This window comes from Erigeron canadensis, chromosome 1 (genome assembly GCF_010389155.1).
Source record: "Erigeron canadensis isolate Cc75 chromosome 1, C_canadensis_v1, whole genome shotgun sequence".
Classification (NCBI taxonomy): domain Eukaryota; kingdom Viridiplantae; phylum Streptophyta; class Magnoliopsida; order Asterales; family Asteraceae; genus Erigeron; species Erigeron canadensis.
The window spans coordinates 39,797,688-39,821,477 of NC_057761.1; the positions used below are offsets into that span (position 1 = coordinate 39,797,688).

Genomic DNA, 23,790 nt, shown 5'->3' on the forward strand with positions numbered 1-23,790 from the left:
TTCCGTGGGAATCCACTGCGCCATAGTGGGCAAAGTCACCCCTATTGCGCTGCAGTGGCCACCTGACCTGCAACCCTAACACCAATTTAACATTTGATCCAACATAAAACCTTCAAATTGCAAAGCGAACATCTTAAAACACTTTCCAGAGATTTGAAGTAACTTCATGAACACATTATGACATACATACAACATTAACTTGTTTTAAGACCCATGAACACCATCAAACGGGTCATTTACCCATTTGACGCTATTTTGCCCAAAATACAACTTCACAATTTACCCAAAATTTGACACTTGATCAACTATACAATTTTAACACAAGCATGACCAACAAAACAAATTGTACCACGAGCCATGGGGAGAGGGATTTCTAAGCCTCTAACCAAAAGATCGTCATTCATCCACGAATGACCTAAATACCTTAAATCTTGCAACCTTCACGTCTATCACTTCAAGCTCTAAATCAACATTAGTTCCTTCTTCCGGAACTACCTATAAAAAGGTAAACAACTAACATATAAGCAAAGGCTTAGTGAATATACTTGCATACATTTATGAATACGAAGGAGGGCAAGTGCAAAGACTTTCACATGTAACCTATGACACCGTCATGTCACATTTACATGCTCACTTTGCACACTATCAATACATATATGGATCCATATAAGCTAACCAACATAATCATGATCATCTATCGGGGTTCTTAGGCCACCGGAGGTTCTTAGGCCTCAATCGATCAACTATCGGGGTTCTTAAGCCTCGTAAACTATGCCCCACATGGGCTCAACGCCAAATCAATTACCATACTTGGAACATTCATATCTTATGGTAATTGACCCAACGTGTACATAAAGGTATGTAAATTTACTCACCTCCTCCTCAATAAGGACAATAATGCTAAAAAAAAAACAATAATGCTCAACAAGCTCAACCTATGATCATATCATAAAAATGCATAAGCTTACACTCACATCTTGACTAGCTCAACCTAATCATGCTCAATCACTAGCCTTTTCAAAACCCAAAACCCAACTCATTTGTCATTGAGTTACTTTCATTCTTACAATAACATTAGGTAGCTTATTCTACTCTTTTTCATCATCATTTCAATGACTAGCAAAAATCCATCCTTTCTCACAATTTAAAGATTTATCACATGCACTTATTAATTTCATAATCAAACACATTATATAACTCAATGACAACTAGGTTAACTAAGGAATTGGGGAGAAATTAACCATAATACAAATTCTAGCAAAATCCCCAATTTGGTTCAATCATGAACCCTAAATTCAAAAGAAAGAAGAAAACTAGGTTAGGGGAATTCATTACCTCCACAAATAATGGTTAATTCAAGACTTAAATTGGAAATCCTCCTTTCCCCTTTTTCTTGAAATTTTCGGCCACCACCACCAAAACCCACAACCCTAACTTTTTATTCTTGAATGGAGATTATAAGATGGTGATGTTTAGTACAATGATTTCTCTTTTTGAATTGGAAGAATTAAGCTTTTGATTTTGAAGAGAAGAGATGGAATTGCATGAAGATGTAGCGAAGAAGAGAAGTGGAAATATGATTCATAAGTCATATGGATGGCTGGCAATTTCAGAAGATGCCACGACCCATCCCACCTTTTGTGGGTATTTTACTTGTTATCCGCTAAAGTTCCAACTAAATTAACCCTATATCAAAAAAAATAAAATACTAAAAAATTAATTTAATATCAAAACTATAAAAGAGGTTAATTTCTTTTACCTTAAAATCTAGGGGTGTTCCAGTGAAAGACTAAAAGATTTGACACTACTAGTCTGTTGGACTAATACAAAAAGTAGTGCTGCTTTTCAACTTACTGATGTTAACTATTTTTCATTGATATGTACGTACCTGCTGCCTTGTTGCAAAAGTCAAAAACCATGTTGCCTTTTATTGTTACTAGCAGACCTTCAATTCAAGTTTATATCATCTTGTACAATTAATTAAAACTCTTCTCCTTTATGTCCGGGTTTGGAATCGGCAATATAAACTAGATAGCTTATTAATAGTGGAGTTAAAAAAATATATATTTAAAAGTTTACTTTTCTAGCTTTTTTTAGAGGCTCTCTCTTTAATCAAATCTTCTAACTCAAGTTCATAAGATAAGAGATTAAGATTACATAAAGCAATAGATTAAACTTTAAAGATAACAATAGAAAGAGAGTTGAAAAGAGGGATAATCAATATACCTTTTATAAACTTGAAATCGAACGACACAATCATGGTAGAGCCGACAAGGTTGTTTGAATTTATCTAGAAGAGTAATAGAATTTAGATTTTCAAGAAAAGTGTGATGGTTGAAACCGATAGAAGATTAAGGCAGACAGACGGTTGTTTTCTACTAAAAAAATCCCTAAATATAATTTTATTAATCATAATTATACAAAATTTTAGTATACTATTCGGATGTGTATATAAGATTTGGGGGCCTTAATGCTTATTGGGCCTTAGGCTTGTGCCTAGCCCAAGAGTACTATAAGGTCGCCACTGTTCATATAGGTATGGCGTTCCCCCTTGACTCTCCTAACGTCGAGCTAAGTGATTTTGTAACCTTTTCGTAGCGTAGTAGAATGAAGGATATGCACCGACGCTCTCTTTTCTATTAGCCTAAGCGTCTTCGCTAACTCGCTGGCCTACTATACCCTACTATACCACTTTTAGGGTAGGTTAGGCTAACTCAGCCGCTTACTTTTACTAATGTCGGGCTAAATAGCGCCCTTTCTTTTTAACCAATTTTAATTATTGCGAACCTATAGGTCCTTAGTAGCGTTGACAAAGAAGAACAGCCGGGTAAAAGACAACAAAATTTTTTATTTATATCTTAACTATACATATTTTTATATATAATAATTAAGAATAATTAAAATTTTAGGCTAGCTTCACAAGCTACCCTTCCTCTTGATCTGAGGTGCGAAGATCAAGATATCATTTTTATGAATTCCATTCCATTTATCGATCTCGGCCCAGAAAAGTGACCGACCAGGGCCCTATATATTGATGAATGAAAGAAAGGTTTTATGAGCCCTGTAAGCTCACACCTGTGTAGAGTGGATCATTCAACACTTGCGGCACAAACCCACTTTTGACCTATTGGTCCTAGTATCATAAGCGGCCGAACGGCCGCCCCCTAATTACTAGACCAACCTGCTATAATAATTCCATAAACACCTAACAAAGATATGACAAACAAATAAAGTAGCCCTATGTTCAATACTCTTGAAACAAAGTTCCCAAGATTGTCCAGACATAAGTTGCAAAATTAATGATCGTTGGACTAATGATGCTTGGGTCTGGAGTTGGAGACGTCCTCTTAGATCGTCTCGAGAATTGCACATGTTACAATAAATAGTGGAATGTCTTCTTAACTCTTTGAACAGCGACGTCCCAGACATTTGGGAATGGAATTTAAAAGGCTATAAGTCATTCTCGGTTGCTTAGCTGCGGAGACTCATTGATCACGTTACTCTCCCAATTGTTAGCAACAATCAAACCTTGTGGAACCTCCAGGTACCTAAGAAAATTAACTTGTTTGTATGGAGACTTAGGCGGACTGTTATTCCTATGAGCATTAATCTTTTTGCTAGAGGGGTTGATGTTAACTCCTTTACATGTCTCCTTTGTCGCTCTGGTGTGGAACTCATTGATCACATTTTTCAAAAATGCAAATTGGCTGTCGAATCTAGGACATTGCTAAGCTCGTGGATTCGTTTTAACATTCCTGACGGCAACCCGGACGATGTACTAAAATGGTGTGATGAGCTCAATCTTCCAGTCAAAACTTGTTTTAGGATTCAAGCTATTCTGTTTATTTGATGATGGTACATTTGGAAGGTATGAAATAACAAGCTCTACAACAATACCGATGAGACCGGATTTGGGCATTTTTAATTCTACTGTAACCATAATTTATGGCTGGATTCATAATAGGGACAAGAAAGACGGGGCGTCTTGGGATACTTGGAACCTTTATCCGCTTTAATTGGTTGTGTTTTTGGGTGGATTCTTTTTGCGCGGGCTTTTTATAGTCTAGATGTGTAAGGTTGTATTATAGATTTACATAGTTTGTACTTTGATCTCTAACGTCTTGCTAGTTGATCTTTTGATTATTAATATAATTGTGCCGTTCTAAAAAAATATATAACGATCATGCAAGTTTGGTTATTATGCTTTTGGGCTAATTGAATAAGATTTTATCCATTCAAATTATCTAAACTAGTTGTATGTTCATGTTCGTATGATTCGAAACTACACTTGTGGTGGAAGTGGCCTGACAACGATGATGGGTGGTTGTTATTAATGTAAAATTAAATGATGTAAAAGGAAGTAACGTAGTTATATTCAAAGATAAACAATTATGTTATAAATAATTTTAATAAAGATATTATGGGTATTCAAGTAAAAGTGTTTAAAATAATGAATAAAAAAGAAAGAGACATTGTAAGGTTATCAACAAATTAATTTAAAAAATATATAAAATAATTTTTTTATAATATAGTATAAATATGTTGTTACTCGGTTGTATAGACTTTGTCAATTTATATAAATGAGAGTGTTGAATTCCTCCTTTGTCAAGTTGGAACCATTTGATAGAATTTTAAATATGATAAGTATATCAAGATTTACTATGTTGATGATGTCATAAATTAAATTGTTGTAACACATATGTGACATGTAATATGGATCAATAGTCAAAAACATAGAAAAAAAATACTTTTATTTAAAATTAGTTTATCAATTTAACATTTTATAACAAAATGCCAAATTTAAAATATATTCAAAACCAACCACCTCCTCGTTTAATAACTTGATTTTAGACTTTTATATGTAGTTATGTATGTGGGTAGACAACGTTGTTTTGTTGATGTTTAAACATATAGGTAGATAGATGATGATTGAAATAAATTCTAGAAATGAGTTTGAATGTAGAAGAATAATAACAAAAGGAGGTTAAGTGACAAATTTGCATTTTACTTAACGAACCATATAGATGATGTCTAATTGCTTAGTGTGAAATGAAAATTGGTCCATTTCAAGGCCAAAATTATAATTCATTTCACTTATGGGCATTAGCTGCAAATTATGTCAACTTAAAAGAGTTTTAAACTTTTGTTCAATTCTTGATTGTTAAATACTTGAATGTGTTTATACATTGAAAATCATTTTAGAGAATGGTTGTTATGATATTAGATTAGATGTTGCTTTTTTTTTATTTACTATATTATTTTTTATATACATACTAGTCCTAATACTCGTACAATGTACAGTAGCTATATAAATTATATCATGAAGATTTTGAATATGTCACGTACATGATTCGTGAATATAAAATAAATTATGGTTAAAGTAAACTGATGATCGAAACCGAATTATAATAAACAGTAATGATAAATATAATATACGTTTAGTTAGAGTTTTGGATTTATCTTAAATTTATACAATAACATCAAAATTGGAACTTGTAAGCATAATGGATGACGGCTAGCCTTGTAATTTCGGATCATAAACTAAAAAATTTGAAGCTTTTATGTTAATAATTTAATTATTATACGAAATATAAATAATAGGATTTGAAGAATTGAATAAGAAAAAAAGACAATTTTATTAATGAAAAAACGAACAATCAAATAAGGTTATAATGTGTTTTGTATTTATAAGCTAAGTGTTAGAGTTTAATTCTAAGTCTAATAAAACAATTGAATCTATATACAATTAGAAAAACTAATTTAACAAAATAAATAAATTAAAAGGACACGTGTCGATCAAGGATTGCGTCACGTGTCGTTTTAAGAACATTTTTATCATGTTTTAGTTTATTGATAGATAGTTTTAATGCTCGTACGATTTACGGATTGGTTATACTTATACAATCAGTCACTTATTATTTATGATGATTTTGGTTTGTGAATTTTGAATATATGATTGAAAACCTTTAATTGTATTTTGTTCGAGGGGCTAATAAATGCCTAATAATTTAACTCATACATAAAATAAAAACACATTAAAATTAAAATGGTGAATATACATGATATTAGAGACTATTTTCGTGTGTACTTGTATTAAGGATTCTTTATCTAGATAGAATTATTACTTTTAAATATTATATTATAGTGTTATATTCTAATTAGACAAGGATTATTATCACATATTTAAAATTAAAAACTAACAAAAGTTTTAATTAATAAACACACTTGTCGAATAAGGATTACGTCACGTGTCGTTTAAAGAACCATTCAATCTTGTTTTAGTATATTGGTAGATTATATACATTATACATTACACAAATATTTTTAAAATAATAACTAAATTATTTAAAATTATATATATTTTGGATTATTATATTGTTTTATGAGTTTTAAATTAGTAAATAAGTTGTATATATTCACTTTTAAAAATAACATTTTAAATTAATAATATTACAGCATGTCTATTTTTTAAATTAAAATGCCCCTATACCATTTTCAAAAAGAAAATAAAAATAAAAATAAAAATTTAAAAGTCTATTTAAAAAACGTAGATGTTTGTGTTGTAGAATGATATCACAGGTAATGAGATTTTTCATGGCATTTAGCGTAAAATGAAACAAATGATCTACCTAAATTTGACTAGAAAACACCTTAGCTGTCATCTACGATGCCGGTTCGCAGCATTGCCTCAAATCCTCAATACCTCCCACTCCTCCCAGCAAAATTCCAAATAAACATAAACCAACTTCCTCAAGCGCGTGGGGTTAACTCTACATAGACATAATACACGATTGCTACCATAGATATCGTGAACATACACAGTTACACATATACCACACGGATGTTCAAGTGTTGTATAACTCACATCGGGCAACAAGAAGCGGTTTTATATTGTGAAAATACACACACCACACGGATGTTTCCCGTTTTGTGTAGTCAGAGCCGGTCCTGAGTTATCTAATGCTCAGAGCATGATAGCCAAAATATGTCCATACAAAAATAAAACCAAAATGGGTCGATAATCAAACCGAGTTATAATTACAAACATTAATTAGATAGTCATATTATGTTGATATATTACTATATCTTACAAAATTTCAAACTCTAAAATAATTTAAACATCATTTTTTTAATCCGTTATTCGTTTTTTATTTGAAATATCTTACCGGAGTTCTATAATTTTAAGGGTTTTCACAAATTAAGTTTAATGGAGTTTTACATGCATGGAATATATTTTTTAATAAATATAATTTTTATTATGATTTGTATGTGTATGTAATTATTTTTTAAGTGTGAATATCAAATTAATTAAACAAAAATCTTAAAATAATTTTATAGAGTTAATTAGAAAATTTAGGATCTGAGCAGTATTATATTTACAACGTGTAAAAGTGATGCTTCGATTTTATTTTATGATTAGCACTAAGGCACCTAGTTTATGCTTTATTATAAAAAAAAATAAAATAAAATAAAGATGACAACATATTTAAGTTCATTTAAGAACACACTAAAACATATAACACTATGTGTTTAAAATGGAAAAGCTTTTTAGTTTGAAGGGTTAGATTTAACAAATTGAAAAGTATAGGGTTTTAATGAAAAAATGAAAGAAAAAAAAAAGCATCATGTTGCTTTGTCTAGTTGTCTTCCTTAGTTCCTCACGCCTGCAATATGTTTCCGCCATTAAAACTCATAGACTTTTTTTTTTCTGCTTTAATATTAGCCTTTAAACTATGTTTAAATGAACAATATATACCAAGGCTTTGATGCCTAAAAAACCTAATATTACATAACTTCATTTGAAAAGATTTTGTCGCCCTCAAGATTTTTGATTTTTTTATGCTATGGGCTGTCGCCCTTTTCGCCCGGCATTAGGGCCGGCCCTGTGTGTAGTTCACATGGCCACGACCAGAAGCGGTATCAAAAATTTATAAAAAATGATAATGACAGTCCTAAAACTAACAACTTATTACATACTTAAAAACTTGTACATTATATATTAAAAATTGCCCCCTGATTTTTCTAACAGCAAAGTACAATAATTTATGCACCTAATTAATTTTTACTCACAACCCTAAGAGTTGTCATTAAAAAAACCCTTATAACTTTCATGAAAACAAAAATTCAAAAAAAGCCAAAATCTAAAAGTACATACTTTTTTAAAAAAAAAAACATAGAAAAATTTCAATTTATTAACTCCTCTTGCCATGCCTTTGGTACAACCTTTGCGGCGAACACCTATAAAGCTCGTCTCGTGACGAAAGGTTATACTCAACGTTTCGGTGTTGATTATGATGAGTCATTTTCTCTGGTTGCGGACATTAGAGCTATTAGGATTCTCTTAGCTATAGCAGCGTATTATGACTTTGAGATATGGCAAATGGATGTTAAGACTGCCTTCTTAAATGGTTACTTGGATGAAAAAGTCTATATGGATCAACCTGAAGGTTTTATTGATCCAAAACATCCCAACAAAGTATGCAAGCTTCAAAGGTCCATTTATGGATTAAACCAAGCATCAAGAAGTTGGAATAAGCGGTTTGATGAAGAAATCAAAAAGTTTGGTTTAATTCAAAATCCCGATGAGCCATGTGTATATCGCAAAACTAGTGGGAGTTATGTTACTTTCTTTGTCTTGTATGTTGATGACATATTGATCATAGGAAAACACATATAAATGTTGCAAGATGTTAAATCCCATCTTGGAAAGTGTTTTGCCATGAAAGATTTAGGAGAAGCGACATTTATTCTTGGAATCAAGATCTACCGAGATAGATCAAAGCGGTTGTTTAGATTAAATCAAAGTGCTTATATTGATAAGATCTTGAAGCGTTTCAAGATTGAGAATTCTAAGTGTGGTTTCGTTCTCATTCAAGAAAGACTTAACTCATCTAGCAAGAACAGTGCTTCTACACCTAATGAGGTGGAGCGCATGCGAAAAATCCCTTATGCTTTGGCTATGGGATCTATTATGTATGCGGTAAGATGCACTAGACTTGATATTGCGTTCGCGCAAAATAGAGTTAGCCACTATCAGCAAAATCCTGTAGAGGATCATTGAATTGTTGTAAAGAATATTCTTAAGTACATGTGTGCTACTAAAGAATTATTCTTGGTGTATGGTTGAAATCCCGATCAAAACTTCAAATGGTAATAGAATTTGTGATGTTGGATTTCAGACTGATAAATATGATTCAAAATATCAGTCCTGATACGTCTTCATTATTTAAAAGAAGGCAATGTGGAATGCTATGAGCTAAAAACCACAGTTGCCATGTCTACAACAGAGTCTGAGTACATTGCCGCCTCAGAAGCCGCAATGGAAGCAGTCTGGATAAGGAAGTTCATTAGCGGGCTTGACGTGATCCCCTCGAGTGACTTACCCACTGATTTGTACTGTGATAATATCGGTGCATTAATCATTGCCAACGAACCCGGAGTTCAGAATAGTGCCAGACATTATGCTAGACGATATCACTATGTTCGTGAGCACATCGAACTAGGGGAGATCAATTTACTCAAAGTTCACACAGATTTTAACTTAGCTGATCCTTTCACAAAAGCTTTGTCTAGGCCCAAGCTTGAAAGGCATGCCGAGGGCATAGGACTTAAATTAGCTAGTTATTTCATGTAAATCTGTTGTTTCGGTATTTGAATAAGGGATGTTAAACAATTTATATTTTCCATAATGAAATAAAGTACTTGATATGTTTCATTTAATATTAAATTGTGTCCTATATGTGCATGTTTAATCCTTGAATATTTTATTAAATATTGAATATTTTATATTAAATATTTTATTGAATATTCTAAATTGTTCATTGTCGATTAATTATATGGGAATATAACTAAACTAAGACAGATCTGAGTGATTGGTTATATTCTTGGAATATATAATGGATGGTCCCACCAAACTCACATGATATCCATAGTTGATGCATATCGGACTACCCCACTAACGAATTATCACTTTATGGATCGACGTCATTAAGTGAAATTCGTAAATGGTTACTTTATTGATCCTTTGACTTGAGATACAAGTAGGTCAGCATGTATGAATTGCACTTACTTGATATAGTTCTAACTCTTCTGTATAAGGGAGTACATAAAGGGCTATTTTCAGAAAGTGTATTGAAGTATGATGACTGACACGTGTAGTCAATACAGGATTTGTTCCTTCAGCTTAAAAGTTGAAGTATGATACCATTTGGCGCCCTCATTAGGACTAATTAAGATGTTTGCATGGCCGTGCCCAAATAAATCTAGATGGTTCTCGATTATATTTGGTAATCATTAATTAGTTATAAAATGAGAAACATAATCGTTAAATTATGAAATGACATCGATCCATATTCATATTTAACAAGGTATCTGAACAAAGGGATAATAAATGCCTTAACCATCTAAATATACTTTAAGAAACTATACTTAAATTTTTTCGGGAGCATTGGCGTGTTGCTAGACGTTAACCAATGTTATTACCTTCATTCATTACGAGCTCAAGTGGGAGCTGTAGGTATATCATCACGTAAAATGAACGTATGTCTGAAAAATATCTAAGCCTACGGGGTCACACGTTCAACACGAATGTAACTATAATTGATTAATATATTAAATGTAATTTATTAATTAATTAGATCACGAAAAACTAACGCTCCTCTGTTAAATGTTAAAAGTTAACAGTACTTAACTGACGGACTTAACGAAGGAGAGAATTGTAATTAGAAAACAATTAGGAAACCCTCTAGAATGTTCTAGGGGGGCCGGTCGAAAATAGGAGAAGGAAAGGTTTTGCGAAACCCTAAACTTTGTAAACTACCTAATCCTATAAATAAAGGTCGAATTTAATTGTTTTCAACATACAATTAAAATCAAAGGGTTTTCTCTCTTCTCTCTCCCTCTCTCTTGGCTTCGGCCGAACCTTCAAAGAAAAAGGGTTTTGGGTTTTTGTTTGGTTCGAATTAAAGGGTAGTAACAAAGGGTTGTTCGGTTCGTGATCAAGTGCTAGCACACATACATTCTAACGTTGTGTGTGCGATCGTAGAGAGATTTTATTTTAAACCTTATTATAAAGTTTCTTACTTTATTTTTTTCAATTTAAGGTACACGTTTTTTTTTCTTAGTTAATTAATTAACTACATAGATTTATCTTCTACTGCATGCTTTATGATTTGATTTGATAATTTGTTATATAACCCAACAAATTCTTGCATGACTTAACTAGGCCGCAAATTAAAAGTGCCCTACAATGTTAATCTTACCATCCAAATCGTATTATAAGAAATATTTATATATACAATTCAAATAAGAACGTGCAGGATAGTTGTATGTGGTAGAAACGAAATGGGGTCATTTATATATGTAGAAAAAGATCTTCTGCATTATGTCATGTCATAATATAATTAAGAGATGTGCTATCATGTGCAATACAATTAATAACTTCAAGGAAAAAATTGAAGATTTTAGCTAGCATGTTGATCTATTGTGTTGATGTGGAGTGTTGATCTATTGTGTCTTTAAAGTACGTAATTGATTTGGAGGGCCTTCCACGCCGTGGTGCCAAACAAATATACACTAGCTAGAGACCTAGAGACGTGATTCTAGCTAGCATGTTGAAACTAGTCCATGGTGGAGACCAATGTTGTTGCTTGTTGACGATTAATTATAGTACTTCTTTCTAAAACGATGTCATTTTATATGATTAAAACAAGTCGAACCTTTAATTTAAAAGACACATTAACTTAATTGCTTCACCAAATATAACTAGTTTTTTCATACGATAGCAATCAAATTCTTTCTTCCGTTATGGGTGTAAAATACTAAAATGGACCTTTGCATATGGTAAGGGAAATTTCTAAAATTAAATTTGTTCACCATTTGGCCAAAATGAACCCTTTATCATCCTCGGATGAAAAACAAAGTTATCTTAAAAATTCATGACAAATGCAACTACTATCTACTAGTATTAAGTAGTAATTACCAGGGTTTTACTTTACTATTGTTGTTAGTTATTTATTAATAAATGTTTCTAGAAATTACTTTAAGACTACATCTTTATATATAAAGTTTTTTTAAATGACAAAGACGTTACATCGTAAAATCATAGATGGTATATTTTAACGTACAACACATGTTTTTATAAATAAGCTTTGGAGTAAAAATATCATTTTTCTCTCAACCATGTTTACCAATTTTGACATGTTCCTTGAAGTTATCGCTCGGTGGGCCTAAATATTTCACCCGGGGCTTTCAGAGGTTATGCATGGTGAATGCCTGAATGGCCATGAGGCCCATGACAGCTCATCTTTGTTCGCATTCTAGTCGATGTTTTGGGAAAATTAAATGAATAGTTTTAAGAAAATGATCAATCAACTATGCATAAATATCAATGCAAAACTTTAAATTGTTTTTGATTTAAAGTATCATCATCATATGATTTAATTGATTTTTAGATATACGATTGATTTATTATTATCTTTAGTTTTATTTTGTTAACTTAATTTAATACTAAATTTTAGTTGTTGGATTTTAGTTTCTTGCTAATAAAAAAATCTATAGATGTGTACCTATAATATTTTTTTCCGCCTGTGAAATATTTTCTTTATTACAAATATATCAATGCCTTTACAAATTAAAATCTACAACTTTCATTTAATCAGCGATGTCTATTGTAACGACAAACACTTTTTCATCTGAATCCATTACCATTGAAACCTTCCTTTGTTCCTTTTTATTTATGTGTCCTAATGATTCAGAACCAACTTTTTTTTCTGTCACAACTATTTTTTTCCTGAGTTATACCAAAAATTATATATGATTCATATCTAGTTATCTACTACTAATTAAATATGAATCATATGACAAGGAAAAAGTGAATGATAACACTACTTGATTTTTCTTCCTTAGTACCGTTTAACTAATATACCAGTAAACTAACTCAAAATGCGGAAATCATGAAATCCATGTTTAATTAAAAAAAAAAGGTCTTATTCTATTGTCATTTACGCTACAATTTTCTAAGACTATCATTAGCCATAAACGCATATGATAAAGTGCAAGTCTTTTTCTTTTCTTTTTAACAGAAAAAAAAATATATAAAACTTTTGCAGTCCTTGAGCATTAACTCAATGGGTGAAAGGCCATCCCCATTCATAAGGTCTTGAATTCAATCCTTGGGGAAAACATAAGGAAGTTCCTTTATAAGAGTTTTTACCCTTATTCATCGACGTACCTTCGGACAGATTAGTAGGGGGTTTTCCCCTATCGGGTATTTGAAATATGCATTTCTACTTTGAGAGAATTTTCTAGCGCAGATCCAATTAAAGACAACGTATGCTTGACCTCTTGCTATCGAATCGCAGCACGAAGTTTTCAACAAAATTCCATTTTCAAAAAAAATATAAAACTTTTGCAAGGCAATAAAAAGACCAAATAAAAGCCCATTTTCTATAACGGTTGAGGATGAGGTGATCGAGTAAAACCAAAATAAATGAAAATTTTGAGAATTATTAAAAAACCATATCTAAGCATTTGTACCCTATCTAACCACCAAAATTTCTTTGATCGTTGTCCATCAAATATATATTATTTTTATATGCGTACCGTATCTATCCGTTTTAAACATATAACCCATATAATTTTTTATTTTTTGGAATAAGTTTTTATTAAAAAATAAAATTAAGTTAAAAAAAAAAATTAAAAACCACACTTAGGAATTAATAAAAACGAGGACAATTGTGTATCTACTATTAGGTCAGCAACACTTTTAAGAATTAAAGACATCTCCAGTAGATATTGTTAAAAACTTTTAGGAATTAAAGACATCTCCAGTAGATATTGTTAAAAAGTCTTTTCTAAAGCTTTTTACTAGGGATGTAATATTTGAACCAGTTCTTTTAATATTTTTAACACACTGTACATATATAATTACAGACTGTACAAGTAACAATTGCACCAATATGGTAACATAAGCAAAAGGTGTTGTACTAATATCAATTTCATTTTTACTATGTCATAAAGCCGTTGTACAAACTTTTGTCATTAGAGTGAAAAGGTTTTTAGCAATAAGTTGATCAATTTCAATTATTTGCAAGAAGTTGACACTCTATTTCTTCTTTATTCATAATTACAAAATTAAAATATTTTTAAAAACAAATAAGTTAATTATTTGAGATGCTTATAAAGTTTTGCTTGGTGTATTTTTTAAATTTTTATTTAGATACAATTCATTACTATTAAATACAATTAGATCTTGTTTGTTTTTTCCTAATAAACTTAATAGTTAAAAAAATTACTCATTTAATCTAATTTTAATTTTTTTTGTTTAATACACAAAAATAATTGTCAATTACTTATATTTTACTTAATACATACAAACATTTATAATACATTTAGCCACTTAATACACTCAGCACTTAATGACTTAAAACAAAACTGACCCTTAATTTTTTAAATGTTTTATAAGTTATAAGTTTTGTTGTAGCTATAGTATGTCTTTCTAAAAAAATTGTGTAATAACTCTCACAAAAGGTTCTATTAACATACAGTAAAAAACCACATGTCAAAAACTATATATCTATCGATTATATAAATAAAAGAAAATTGTGATGACATCATATTTATTAGAAAAAAATCTACTTGGCATCATTAGACATTCACATATTAATTATTTCTTTTTTTTATTTAATTGATTTATGACATCAATATAAATAAATAGAATTTGATAATTCTATATTAGGAAATATCATTACTTTTAAAGATTTTGTGTCACTATTACTCTATTAGACATATATATATATAATAACTTTCTTTTTTTATTTAATTGATTTATTTATAAATAACTAAACTTTAATTTTTAATTCCCATATTAGAAAATGTCTTTAGTTTTAAAGAATTTTGTGTGGTAACGGTTATAACTTAAATGTTCATAGAGTATTATAAGTGAATATGAAAGGTCTTACACATATTAATTCTAATATAGATTGTTGTGTTTATAAAAAAAATCACATTTTATACAATATCTTGAAGTTTTTTTTGAATTTTATTTATTTTTGTGTTATATATCAATGGGTTGAATGTTAAACAAATTTTTATTATATAATTTTAGATAAATTTTACATTATATAATTGTCCTCAATAATTGTTTATTTGGTTTGTCCGCGTAATACGCGGGTTACTTAGCTAGTTAAATAATAAATAATAAAAATAAATGTTTCGAACTTATAAATGATCTCTTAACATAGAAAAGCGTGGTTGAAAATTTTAAAACAATGTGAATTTTTAACATCTTGATATTAAATTAATCATTACTAATATGAAAAGTAATTTTAAAGTTTTATGAAATATGTCTCTCGATTTTATATTCTATTGAAATTTGAAAAGATGAAATGCATGTGATATATCATGATTAAATATATTTTTTTTCGATGTAAAATCAAACTTAAGATATGTATATAAGCAAATCGTACATCGTACATGTATTAACATTAGTATAAATATATTAAGTGGACATTTAAAAATAGTGAAAAAAAGAGATGGACGTTTTGATAGATCAAATTTTTTTTTTTTAAATAATGTAAATACTTAATAATCTAAGTATAAGTGTTGATGAGCAAAAAGTAATATGTTTACCAAATTTTATAATTTTAGTCGAGATAATAGAAAAACTATATAATTCGTAAGAAATTTATATTATAACTAAAATAGTAGGTTGAGAGTACACTTAACACTCTTAATTCTCTTTTTTAAGCCTAATTCATCCTTATAATTAATCTAGGTCTCTCTTTTTTTCTAGATTTTTTTTCTTTTTTGTTTATTAAATAGATAATTATATTTAAATTTTATCATAAATCTTTTCACATCAAGACAAATATTTTTAAATTTTAAAGATATAACTATTCTTAAAACTCTCACAATAAGTTTTTATATATACAACCTAAATATGTATTTTTAATTTTCTATCATTCTTCTCCTTTCTATGTTAAAAAAATTCATGTTATACGCTTTTTTTTGTATCACTTAAATTTAATTTTTGGTATTTTGTTAATATTGTTCATTATTTGATATTGAATTGTTATGTTATTGTCATTTTTCAACGCATTAATTTATTTTGTTGTCAAATGTAGGTTGATCATGGCTTCTTCTACAAAAGATTTTATTTTTTAAAAAAAAAACTTATTAATTTATTTTGCTCCCTATTTACATATTTCTTTTTTAAATTTAGAACATGACATATCTTTTGTTATTTTTTTAAAAATGAAAAGAAGATAATGTTAGTTTATGTTGAAAATTCTAACCCAACACATGTTAATTATCATCTAACACATGTTATCATTTTGATTGTTATTAATATATATATATATATATATATATACGATCCTATAAAGCATTTTATCATTTTTTAAATTCTCAAAAGATGATTTGAACTACCTAAATTACCTTCATTCTTTATTCACCAGTTTAAACATTTTCACCTAATATACTTATAAAACCCTTAAATTTTAACCACTCATTTTTTTCACTCTTCCCAAATCTTAACCACTCATTTATTTTTTCTCTCTCTGGTATAAATCATTTTATTCCTCTAATTCATTCAAAATCTTTTATCTCAAAAACAGTATATCGATAAATTATAAAAAATGTAGGGGTGTTCTTAAAATTCCATGTTCTTTCATTAGAGATGTCATTCGATATTCTTTCGACGAAATTTTGAATTCGAAGGCGGAGCCCGTATGGCTAAAGCATTTGACTATTACACTCTATGACTTATTACCTCCTATGACCTATCACCCTATATATATATATATATATATATATACACACTCCGGTGAGAACACTTTTAAAATAAAAACGGTGAGAACACTTAAAATGATCATTTTGATGCTGACCTAGATTCCAGGCTGACCAAGCTGACCCAAAACCCAGGCTGACCAATCTGACCCAACCAAGCTGACCAACCAAGCTTATCAGAACCCAAGCTGACCCAGAACCCAAGCTGACCAATCTGACCCAACGAAGCTGACCAACCAAGCTTATCAGAACCCAAGCTGACCCAGAACCCAAGCTGACCAACCAAGTTGATCTAGAACCCAGGCTTCCAAGCTAACCCAACCAAGCTGACAAACCAAGTTGATCATAACCCAAGCTGACTTAGAACCAAGCTGACCCAGAACCAGGCTGACAAAAGTTTGATTTATTTACAAAAATGCCACCGCGTTTTTTTTTAAAATCCACATGTCACGTTCTGATTGGTTCATAAGACCTTCTCTCCTTAAGACACCTTTTTATTTGATCTCTCTCATATATATATATGTGTGTGTGTGTGTGTGTGTGTGTTAAGACTACCGATCCATTAAACGGAGTTGAAAACTAGTTAACAAAATATAAATGATCGGTGGTTTGATTTGTTTGGACAAAAGTCATCTAGTGGCCGGTAACAAACCATTGACGCTATATTTTATTTTTTGTTAGAATATGAGCACAAAAAACATATAACAATTCACGAGTACGCAGCGGAAAGAAATGTATATGCAATACTATTAATTAACAAAGAGAGAATCGAAACGTGTACCTTTGCGCAAAGCTTCCAATAATATTATTAATAATATAACTATTATTAGTTAGGGTTTAAAGTAAAACCCCTCTACAATCACACACTAGACACCCTTTATACCGTATGCTAATACCCCAATTATGAACTAAACAACCCTTTGTTTATACTCTTTATTCGAAATCTCATGACCCGAAACCTATAGTGGTCGACAAAACCAAAGCTCCATAATTAATGATGGGCATTAACTATATGCATATGTTTCTTATGGATTTCGAAAGGCACAAACTAAAACCGACTTAGATAGTTCGGCCGAATAGAAGAGAGGAAGAGAAGAGGAGAGTTTTGCTTGTGTGAATGAATGCTTAAACCCTTAGATTTAAGTCTCTATTTATAGGGAAATTTTAGGGCATAATGACTTGGTAAACAAGTCAATTAAGACCTCTAATGAGCCTAGAAAACCCGGGCCCCCTTTAGTTCAATTAGAGTCCAACCCTAATTTCACAATTAAACCTCCTTCTAATTAATTTAAATACAATTAACTCTTTAACTTATTTAAATTAATCATTTCGTGATCAAACTAATTAATATATTACTTTAATATATTAATTAATAATATAAAGTTACCGTGTCATTTCGTGTGACCCCGTAGGCTTAAATTATTTCCGGACATACGTTTTATTATTTTAACATGATCACACTCCAAACATTTTTTTTTATGATAGAGATGGTCACAAATACCCCACTCAATAATGCGATATATCCTTGGAGCCCAAGGCATGTTAAAAGCGTCATAGTTTAGGATAGGATGTTAAACAATTTGATTGGTAAAATCGGAGTTATGTTAATCTTTAGATCATATTACACTCAATACTAAAATTGATAAGCAATTTTGAAAGGTTAGGGTGATTTTATTGTTACCTCTTACGAGTCTTCATTTAAAAAAATCTTAATCCCATTTTTAAATCTTAACCATTAATGTTAAATTTAATGGTCAAGAGTTTTCAACATGACTTAAGGAACTTAATGGGATCCATTCTCGTTTAAGGAAACCACAATACGATATTGGGCGTCTGATATTAGTATGTTCATTTTCCATATATTTGGATTGATAATATGAACCATCGTAGTTGCTTTCACCATCTTAACATACGCATGATAAATGCTTTTATTTGTGTTTTGGCGAATGTTACACACAATGTTAACTTTTTTGAAGGCTTAAACAAGGTTAATGTTGGGAGTCGATTTCATTAACTTATAAATTAAAATAAACATAAAAAAAATAAAAAAGGTAATTCGACTTATGTTATTGAACTACCAATAATAAAAAGATGCACATGTTAATGCAATGACCAATACGGGTGTTACTCCAAGGCAAATTCTATAATAATTTTAAGTTAAAATCTGAACATTAAGTCTATCTTTCAAAATATCAAAGACCCTATATTTTTTGGAACTTAAGGCGGTCGTCTACTACACAATCACCTTTATACTAGTTCTCCTATCTATATAAATTAATTTTGCATTCTAAACAAACACTAACACTAATTATATTAATTTATTGATTTATTCATTTTACCATCTTTCAATTTCTCATTTTTTTTTTCTATTAAGTTTCATATGTGTCATGTATCTATTACACCATATAAAGTATTTGACTTTTTTGAACGGTTTTATATAAAACTCTCTAAACCGGATCGAGCCCGGGATCTTATTTGAAATGGGAAGATCTAAAACCAGATATACATAAAACAACTAACCTTATAAATATGAAGCAAGTATAAAAATAAGATTAACCAATGAGGTTAATTGCCCATTTGTAAGGTTTTTCATGATAAAAAGTATAATTCCTCATTTGGGTTCAAGTATAACTTTTCAATTTTATAAAAATAAATTAATAGAGAGTTTAGAGTTTTAATTTTCTACTTAAATATTCGTGTAATTTAAAGTTGGGAAAAGAATAGCTAGTTGTTTGAGAAAAAAAGAAAATAAGATTATCAAAGAAAACTTTTTTTTTTATTATTATTATATTCACCAAAAGTTAATACTTTAGAGCATTCCCAGTGTTATTCACTCATCATTCAAGGACTAGTCTTTATCAGCGCCACACCAACTCAATGACAGCCAAGGTCTAATCTCTCTAAACATCTTCAATGCTATGACTAGTATAGGACTAACTGTTTATTTCAATTTACATTTCTATCTAACCAAGGAAAAAAAAATAAAAAAATCCAAAACGAGTCTCGTCCCTGGGAGGACAGACGAGTCACACCTAATATTGTGCACTCGTCCCTGGAAGGACAAGTAAAGGATGAGTCAAGGACGGAGGCATTATGAATGCTCTTATCATATAAACTTACTATATTAAAACATAAGGTTAAATATTTTAACGATTTAATAAACATGTTAGATCATCTGTTTCGAGCAAATGATTTACACCTTTAAAAACAAAATCTAATAAACATTTATCGGATTTTGATTTATAAAGATTAAAACTATTTCTCACATTGCAAAAGTAATCAGTTATTCATATTTGTACTTCCCATTATAGATAAGCACCAGCTTTACATGTTGAAGGTTCCGAGTTCGAGAGATGAGAATACATGTCAAGAAATTTCACAATAAAGTCTTTTAGTAAAGCAGGTTTGAGTCCTGTAGAGGGGGCAATATTTTATCCCAATTAAATGTCGTGCCTTCAAGCGTTTAGTTGGGTGTTTCTCCTCCTACTAGGTATTGAAAGTGAGGATCTCTCTAGCGCGAACAACGTAAGCTGAAAATCTCCTATTGTGAGTAAATGATCAACAAAATTAAATACTCTTTCGTTCCATATTAAGTGTCATAGTTAGACTTTTTGAGTCTTAGTCTTCCAACTATGACTGTAAATATTTTTGTTTGTATTATATAACACTTGATATAATACATACGAATTGATTGAGTTTTAAATATATTTTTCATTAATATAATTTCATCAACTAACATATAATACAAACAAAGATATATACGGTTAAAAAAAATGGTACAATATCTCGACGATACTGCATATATTAAATAAAAGTAAATACACATAAAAATGGTATTAAGTGCTTGGCAAGAAAAAAGTAAAACGAAAAAGCCATTATAAATACCTACTCCCTTCAATGAATTTTGACCGCTTTGGAAAACAGAGAGTGTGAAACAACAACAATAGTGAGGAAAAAAATAAAGCCAAGGCACTTGAAAAAAAAAACCAACAAGGCAACAACCAAAACATAGTGGGGTTTTGGAGAGAGAAAGCCACAGCCATAGAAAAAAACACACACATAGGTATCACATTTCTTTCTTTATGCAAATTTCAATGTTTCTGCAGCACACTTATATTATTTATAAATTTAATTTATAATTTAATTAGTCCCCTTGAGATTTGCAATTTTCATCAGTTTAGTATACTAAATTACAACCTTTTATCCCCAAGTGGGCACTAAAAATTTACACTTTCTTTTGGGGCAGTATTTCACACACATATACACATTCATACACACTTGTGACTTGTTTTTATCTTGATAGCAAAAATATTAGCCTTAGATTCTTGATAAGGGGTTTTCTCATTTCTATTCATATTGAATATTCATTATATATCAATATCAAATACATATATATCTTCTATATATATCTATCATCTCTTATTAATTTCACTCTTTTTTTTGCTCTTCAAGATAGAAAGAAATCTCTCAAAAGGGGTTTTAGAGGGAGAAAAAAGGGTCGTTCTTGTGAGCGAGAAAACTGAGGAAAAAGAGTTGATTTTATGTCGGCAAGTTTATTGGCTGTGATTAGGGCTCCAAAAAAGCTCTGTTTTTTTATATCTATTACTATTTCTTGCTCTGTTGTTGCTGTTGGTGTTCTCTGCTGGTGTTTTCACCACGGGTTTCTTTCTTGTTTTCCAACTGTTTCGATGCGTTTGAGGCCTAAAAGGTTAGCCGTACTAAAACCCTCAAGATTTATTAGTTCATTAAATATTATTGTAATTTTTTTTACAGATCTGATATGGGTTTTTGATAATCTTTACTGGGTGTTAATTTATTTTATATAAAGTTTGTTAATTTTTAATGGGTATGAATTATTTTTTCATAGTTTTTAGTCGGTGTGGATTCTTGTTTTTATGCAGGACTTGCTCTGGTGTTGAATGTTTTGGTGGATTTCATATAAACCGGTTATTTGATCATCTTTTCTTGTTTCTGAGAGGGCCTTTGACTTGAAACACCAGAAACCCAAATCAATTTTGGTTTATAATTTTGCCGGAAATTTTAATTTTCTATAAATAAAAATATAAATTTTGGTTTTTTTTAAAGAGATTTTTTGAGGCTAAAAAAGTGGTAGTTATGAGTAACAAAAAATCAAGAAACAGTTCCAAGATAATGGAACAAAACAAACCCATGAGAAAAATCCGGGTCATTTGCTACGACCCGGATTTGACTGATTCATCTGATGACGAAAACCCCAACAAAAAACCATTTGGGCTAAAAAAGATTGTGAGAGAAATCAAGATTCCGGTGACCGGCGCCGGTGGATGTACGGAAACGGTGATGAATAAGGAACCGGAGACTGAGGGTTCTTGTCAAGATAGCAACAATGGAGAAAAATCTTTTGTGAAAAGAAAGAGGGTTTTGACCCAAACCCCTGGTCAAACCCAGCCGGTCTCGGGCTTGAAATACAGAGGTGTTAGGCAAAGGAAATGGGGGAAATGGGCCGCTGAGATTCGTGACCCGTTTAAGCAGAGGCGTGTTTGGCTTGGAACTTACAATACTGCTGAAGAAGCTTCAAGAGCTTATGAGGAGAAAAAGCTTGAGTTTGAAACCATGGCTGAAGCTTCCAAGGGTGGTTCGAATAATGTTAAAACGACACCTGTGCCGTCGTCTGGTGCAGTGTCTCAAGCACAGAAACCGGCTGCTTCTGAGGAGTCGGTTGGTGTTATTTCGCACAAATCGCCCTCGTCTGTTTTGGAAACCGAATCGTCCTCCGTTTTAACGAAAGTTAACGAAATTGAACCTCAGCCGGTTATTGAATCATTTGTGGTCGAAAAGGTGGAACAAGTGTTGGTTGAAGAAACAATGACATTAGGGGAAATTGGTCAAGGGTTAGACATGAAGTTGGAACTAGACTCATTGTTTTTCGACAACTTTGATAACCTCTTGGATGGATTTGGTGATCTAGACGATTTTCAGCTCTGCGGATTTGACGACAGTGAAGCGTGTGCATTGCCCGATTGGGATTTCGATGAACTGAACCCGGAGGAACTTGCTTGGATGAACACATTGAGGATTGAGGAGCCATTGATGAATGAGCAGCCACTTAATATCGCTTGTCTATGAGTTTTGCAGTAATTAGGAGAGTGTTTTTCAAGGGGTTTTAAAAGATCATATCACATAAATCCTCTTGTAAAACTATGGTTTTGTTTACATTAATGAGTTGTTTAATATAAGTTTATATATGTTTTTGTTGAAGTGCCCTTTGGGTTTTATTGTGCTATTAGAGCCGTCCAAAGGAGTGTTCTTGAGTTAATGTTATTGCAAGTGCTAAAAGACCAAGTATTTATCTATTCTTTACCTATTTTAATCTGTTTTAGTGGTAATTTTGATGGTGTTATGTGTTTTGATTGACAAAGTAACAATATATTTAATGCATGATGTTTGTCTCATTTAGCAATTCCATCTTTTTTCACAATGTTGTCCCCTACATAGTACAACACTCCTATGATGCCATGCTTCTATAATGTTCAGATACACCAGTTGTCATCCACTTTGTGCATTTCTTCGATTTACCGTAATTGTTGTAGTTATAATTAGCACTGTAATCTGTAAAAGACTAATGAAGTGATCAAATTATCAATTTAGTATCACATGTCATTGAAAAGTGATTCTCACATAAGGTGATTCGTATACCAGATAAACAGTTTCATTTCATAGTATGAGATAATCATTGTTTTAAGGTGCTCGTACACTTGTTTACCAGGACACACCTTCGTGACATAGGCATCTGTATGGTTCGGAACCGAACCAATCCTCCCCAAAACCCGAATTTTGGCAAGAAAATGAAAACCAAAGTATGATAAATGTGATTAATCTTAAATTGTTATACAAAGAATTATAAGAAGTATAACAGAAATTCAATTGAATTGTTATCTTTTCCACTTTATTTAGCAAAGTAGAGTAATGACTAATCAATAAAGTGGTAATTTGTATGGTGGGGTCTAGTGATGTGGTTTTGAT

At 30.9% G+C, this 23,790-nt stretch overlaps 1 protein-coding gene across 2 annotated transcripts; it reads left to right on the plus strand.

Annotated features, from left to right (window-relative positions):
- Nucleotides 1–20,717: 20,717 nt before the first annotated feature.
- On the plus strand, nucleotides 20,718–23,153 carry LOC122607641 (ethylene-responsive transcription factor ERF118-like). Of its 2 annotated transcripts, XM_043780661.1 has the most exons (3): nucleotides 20,718–20,851; nucleotides 21,241–21,496; nucleotides 21,690–23,153. In XM_043780661.1, exon 3 carries the CDS (start codon nucleotides 21,904–21,906, stop codon nucleotides 22,891–22,893), a length of 990 nt encoding a protein of 329 aa, XP_043636596.1. In that variant the 5' UTR covers nucleotides 20,718–20,851; nucleotides 21,241–21,496; nucleotides 21,690–21,903; the 3' UTR covers nucleotides 22,894–23,153. The 2 variants fall into 2 exon arrangements, with proteins under 2 accessions (XP_043636596.1, XP_043636603.1); XM_043780668.1 differs by lacking the exon at nucleotides 20,718–20,851 and having other exon boundaries at nucleotides 21,152–21,496.
- The last annotated feature ends 637 nt before the right edge of the window (nucleotides 23,154–23,790 follow it).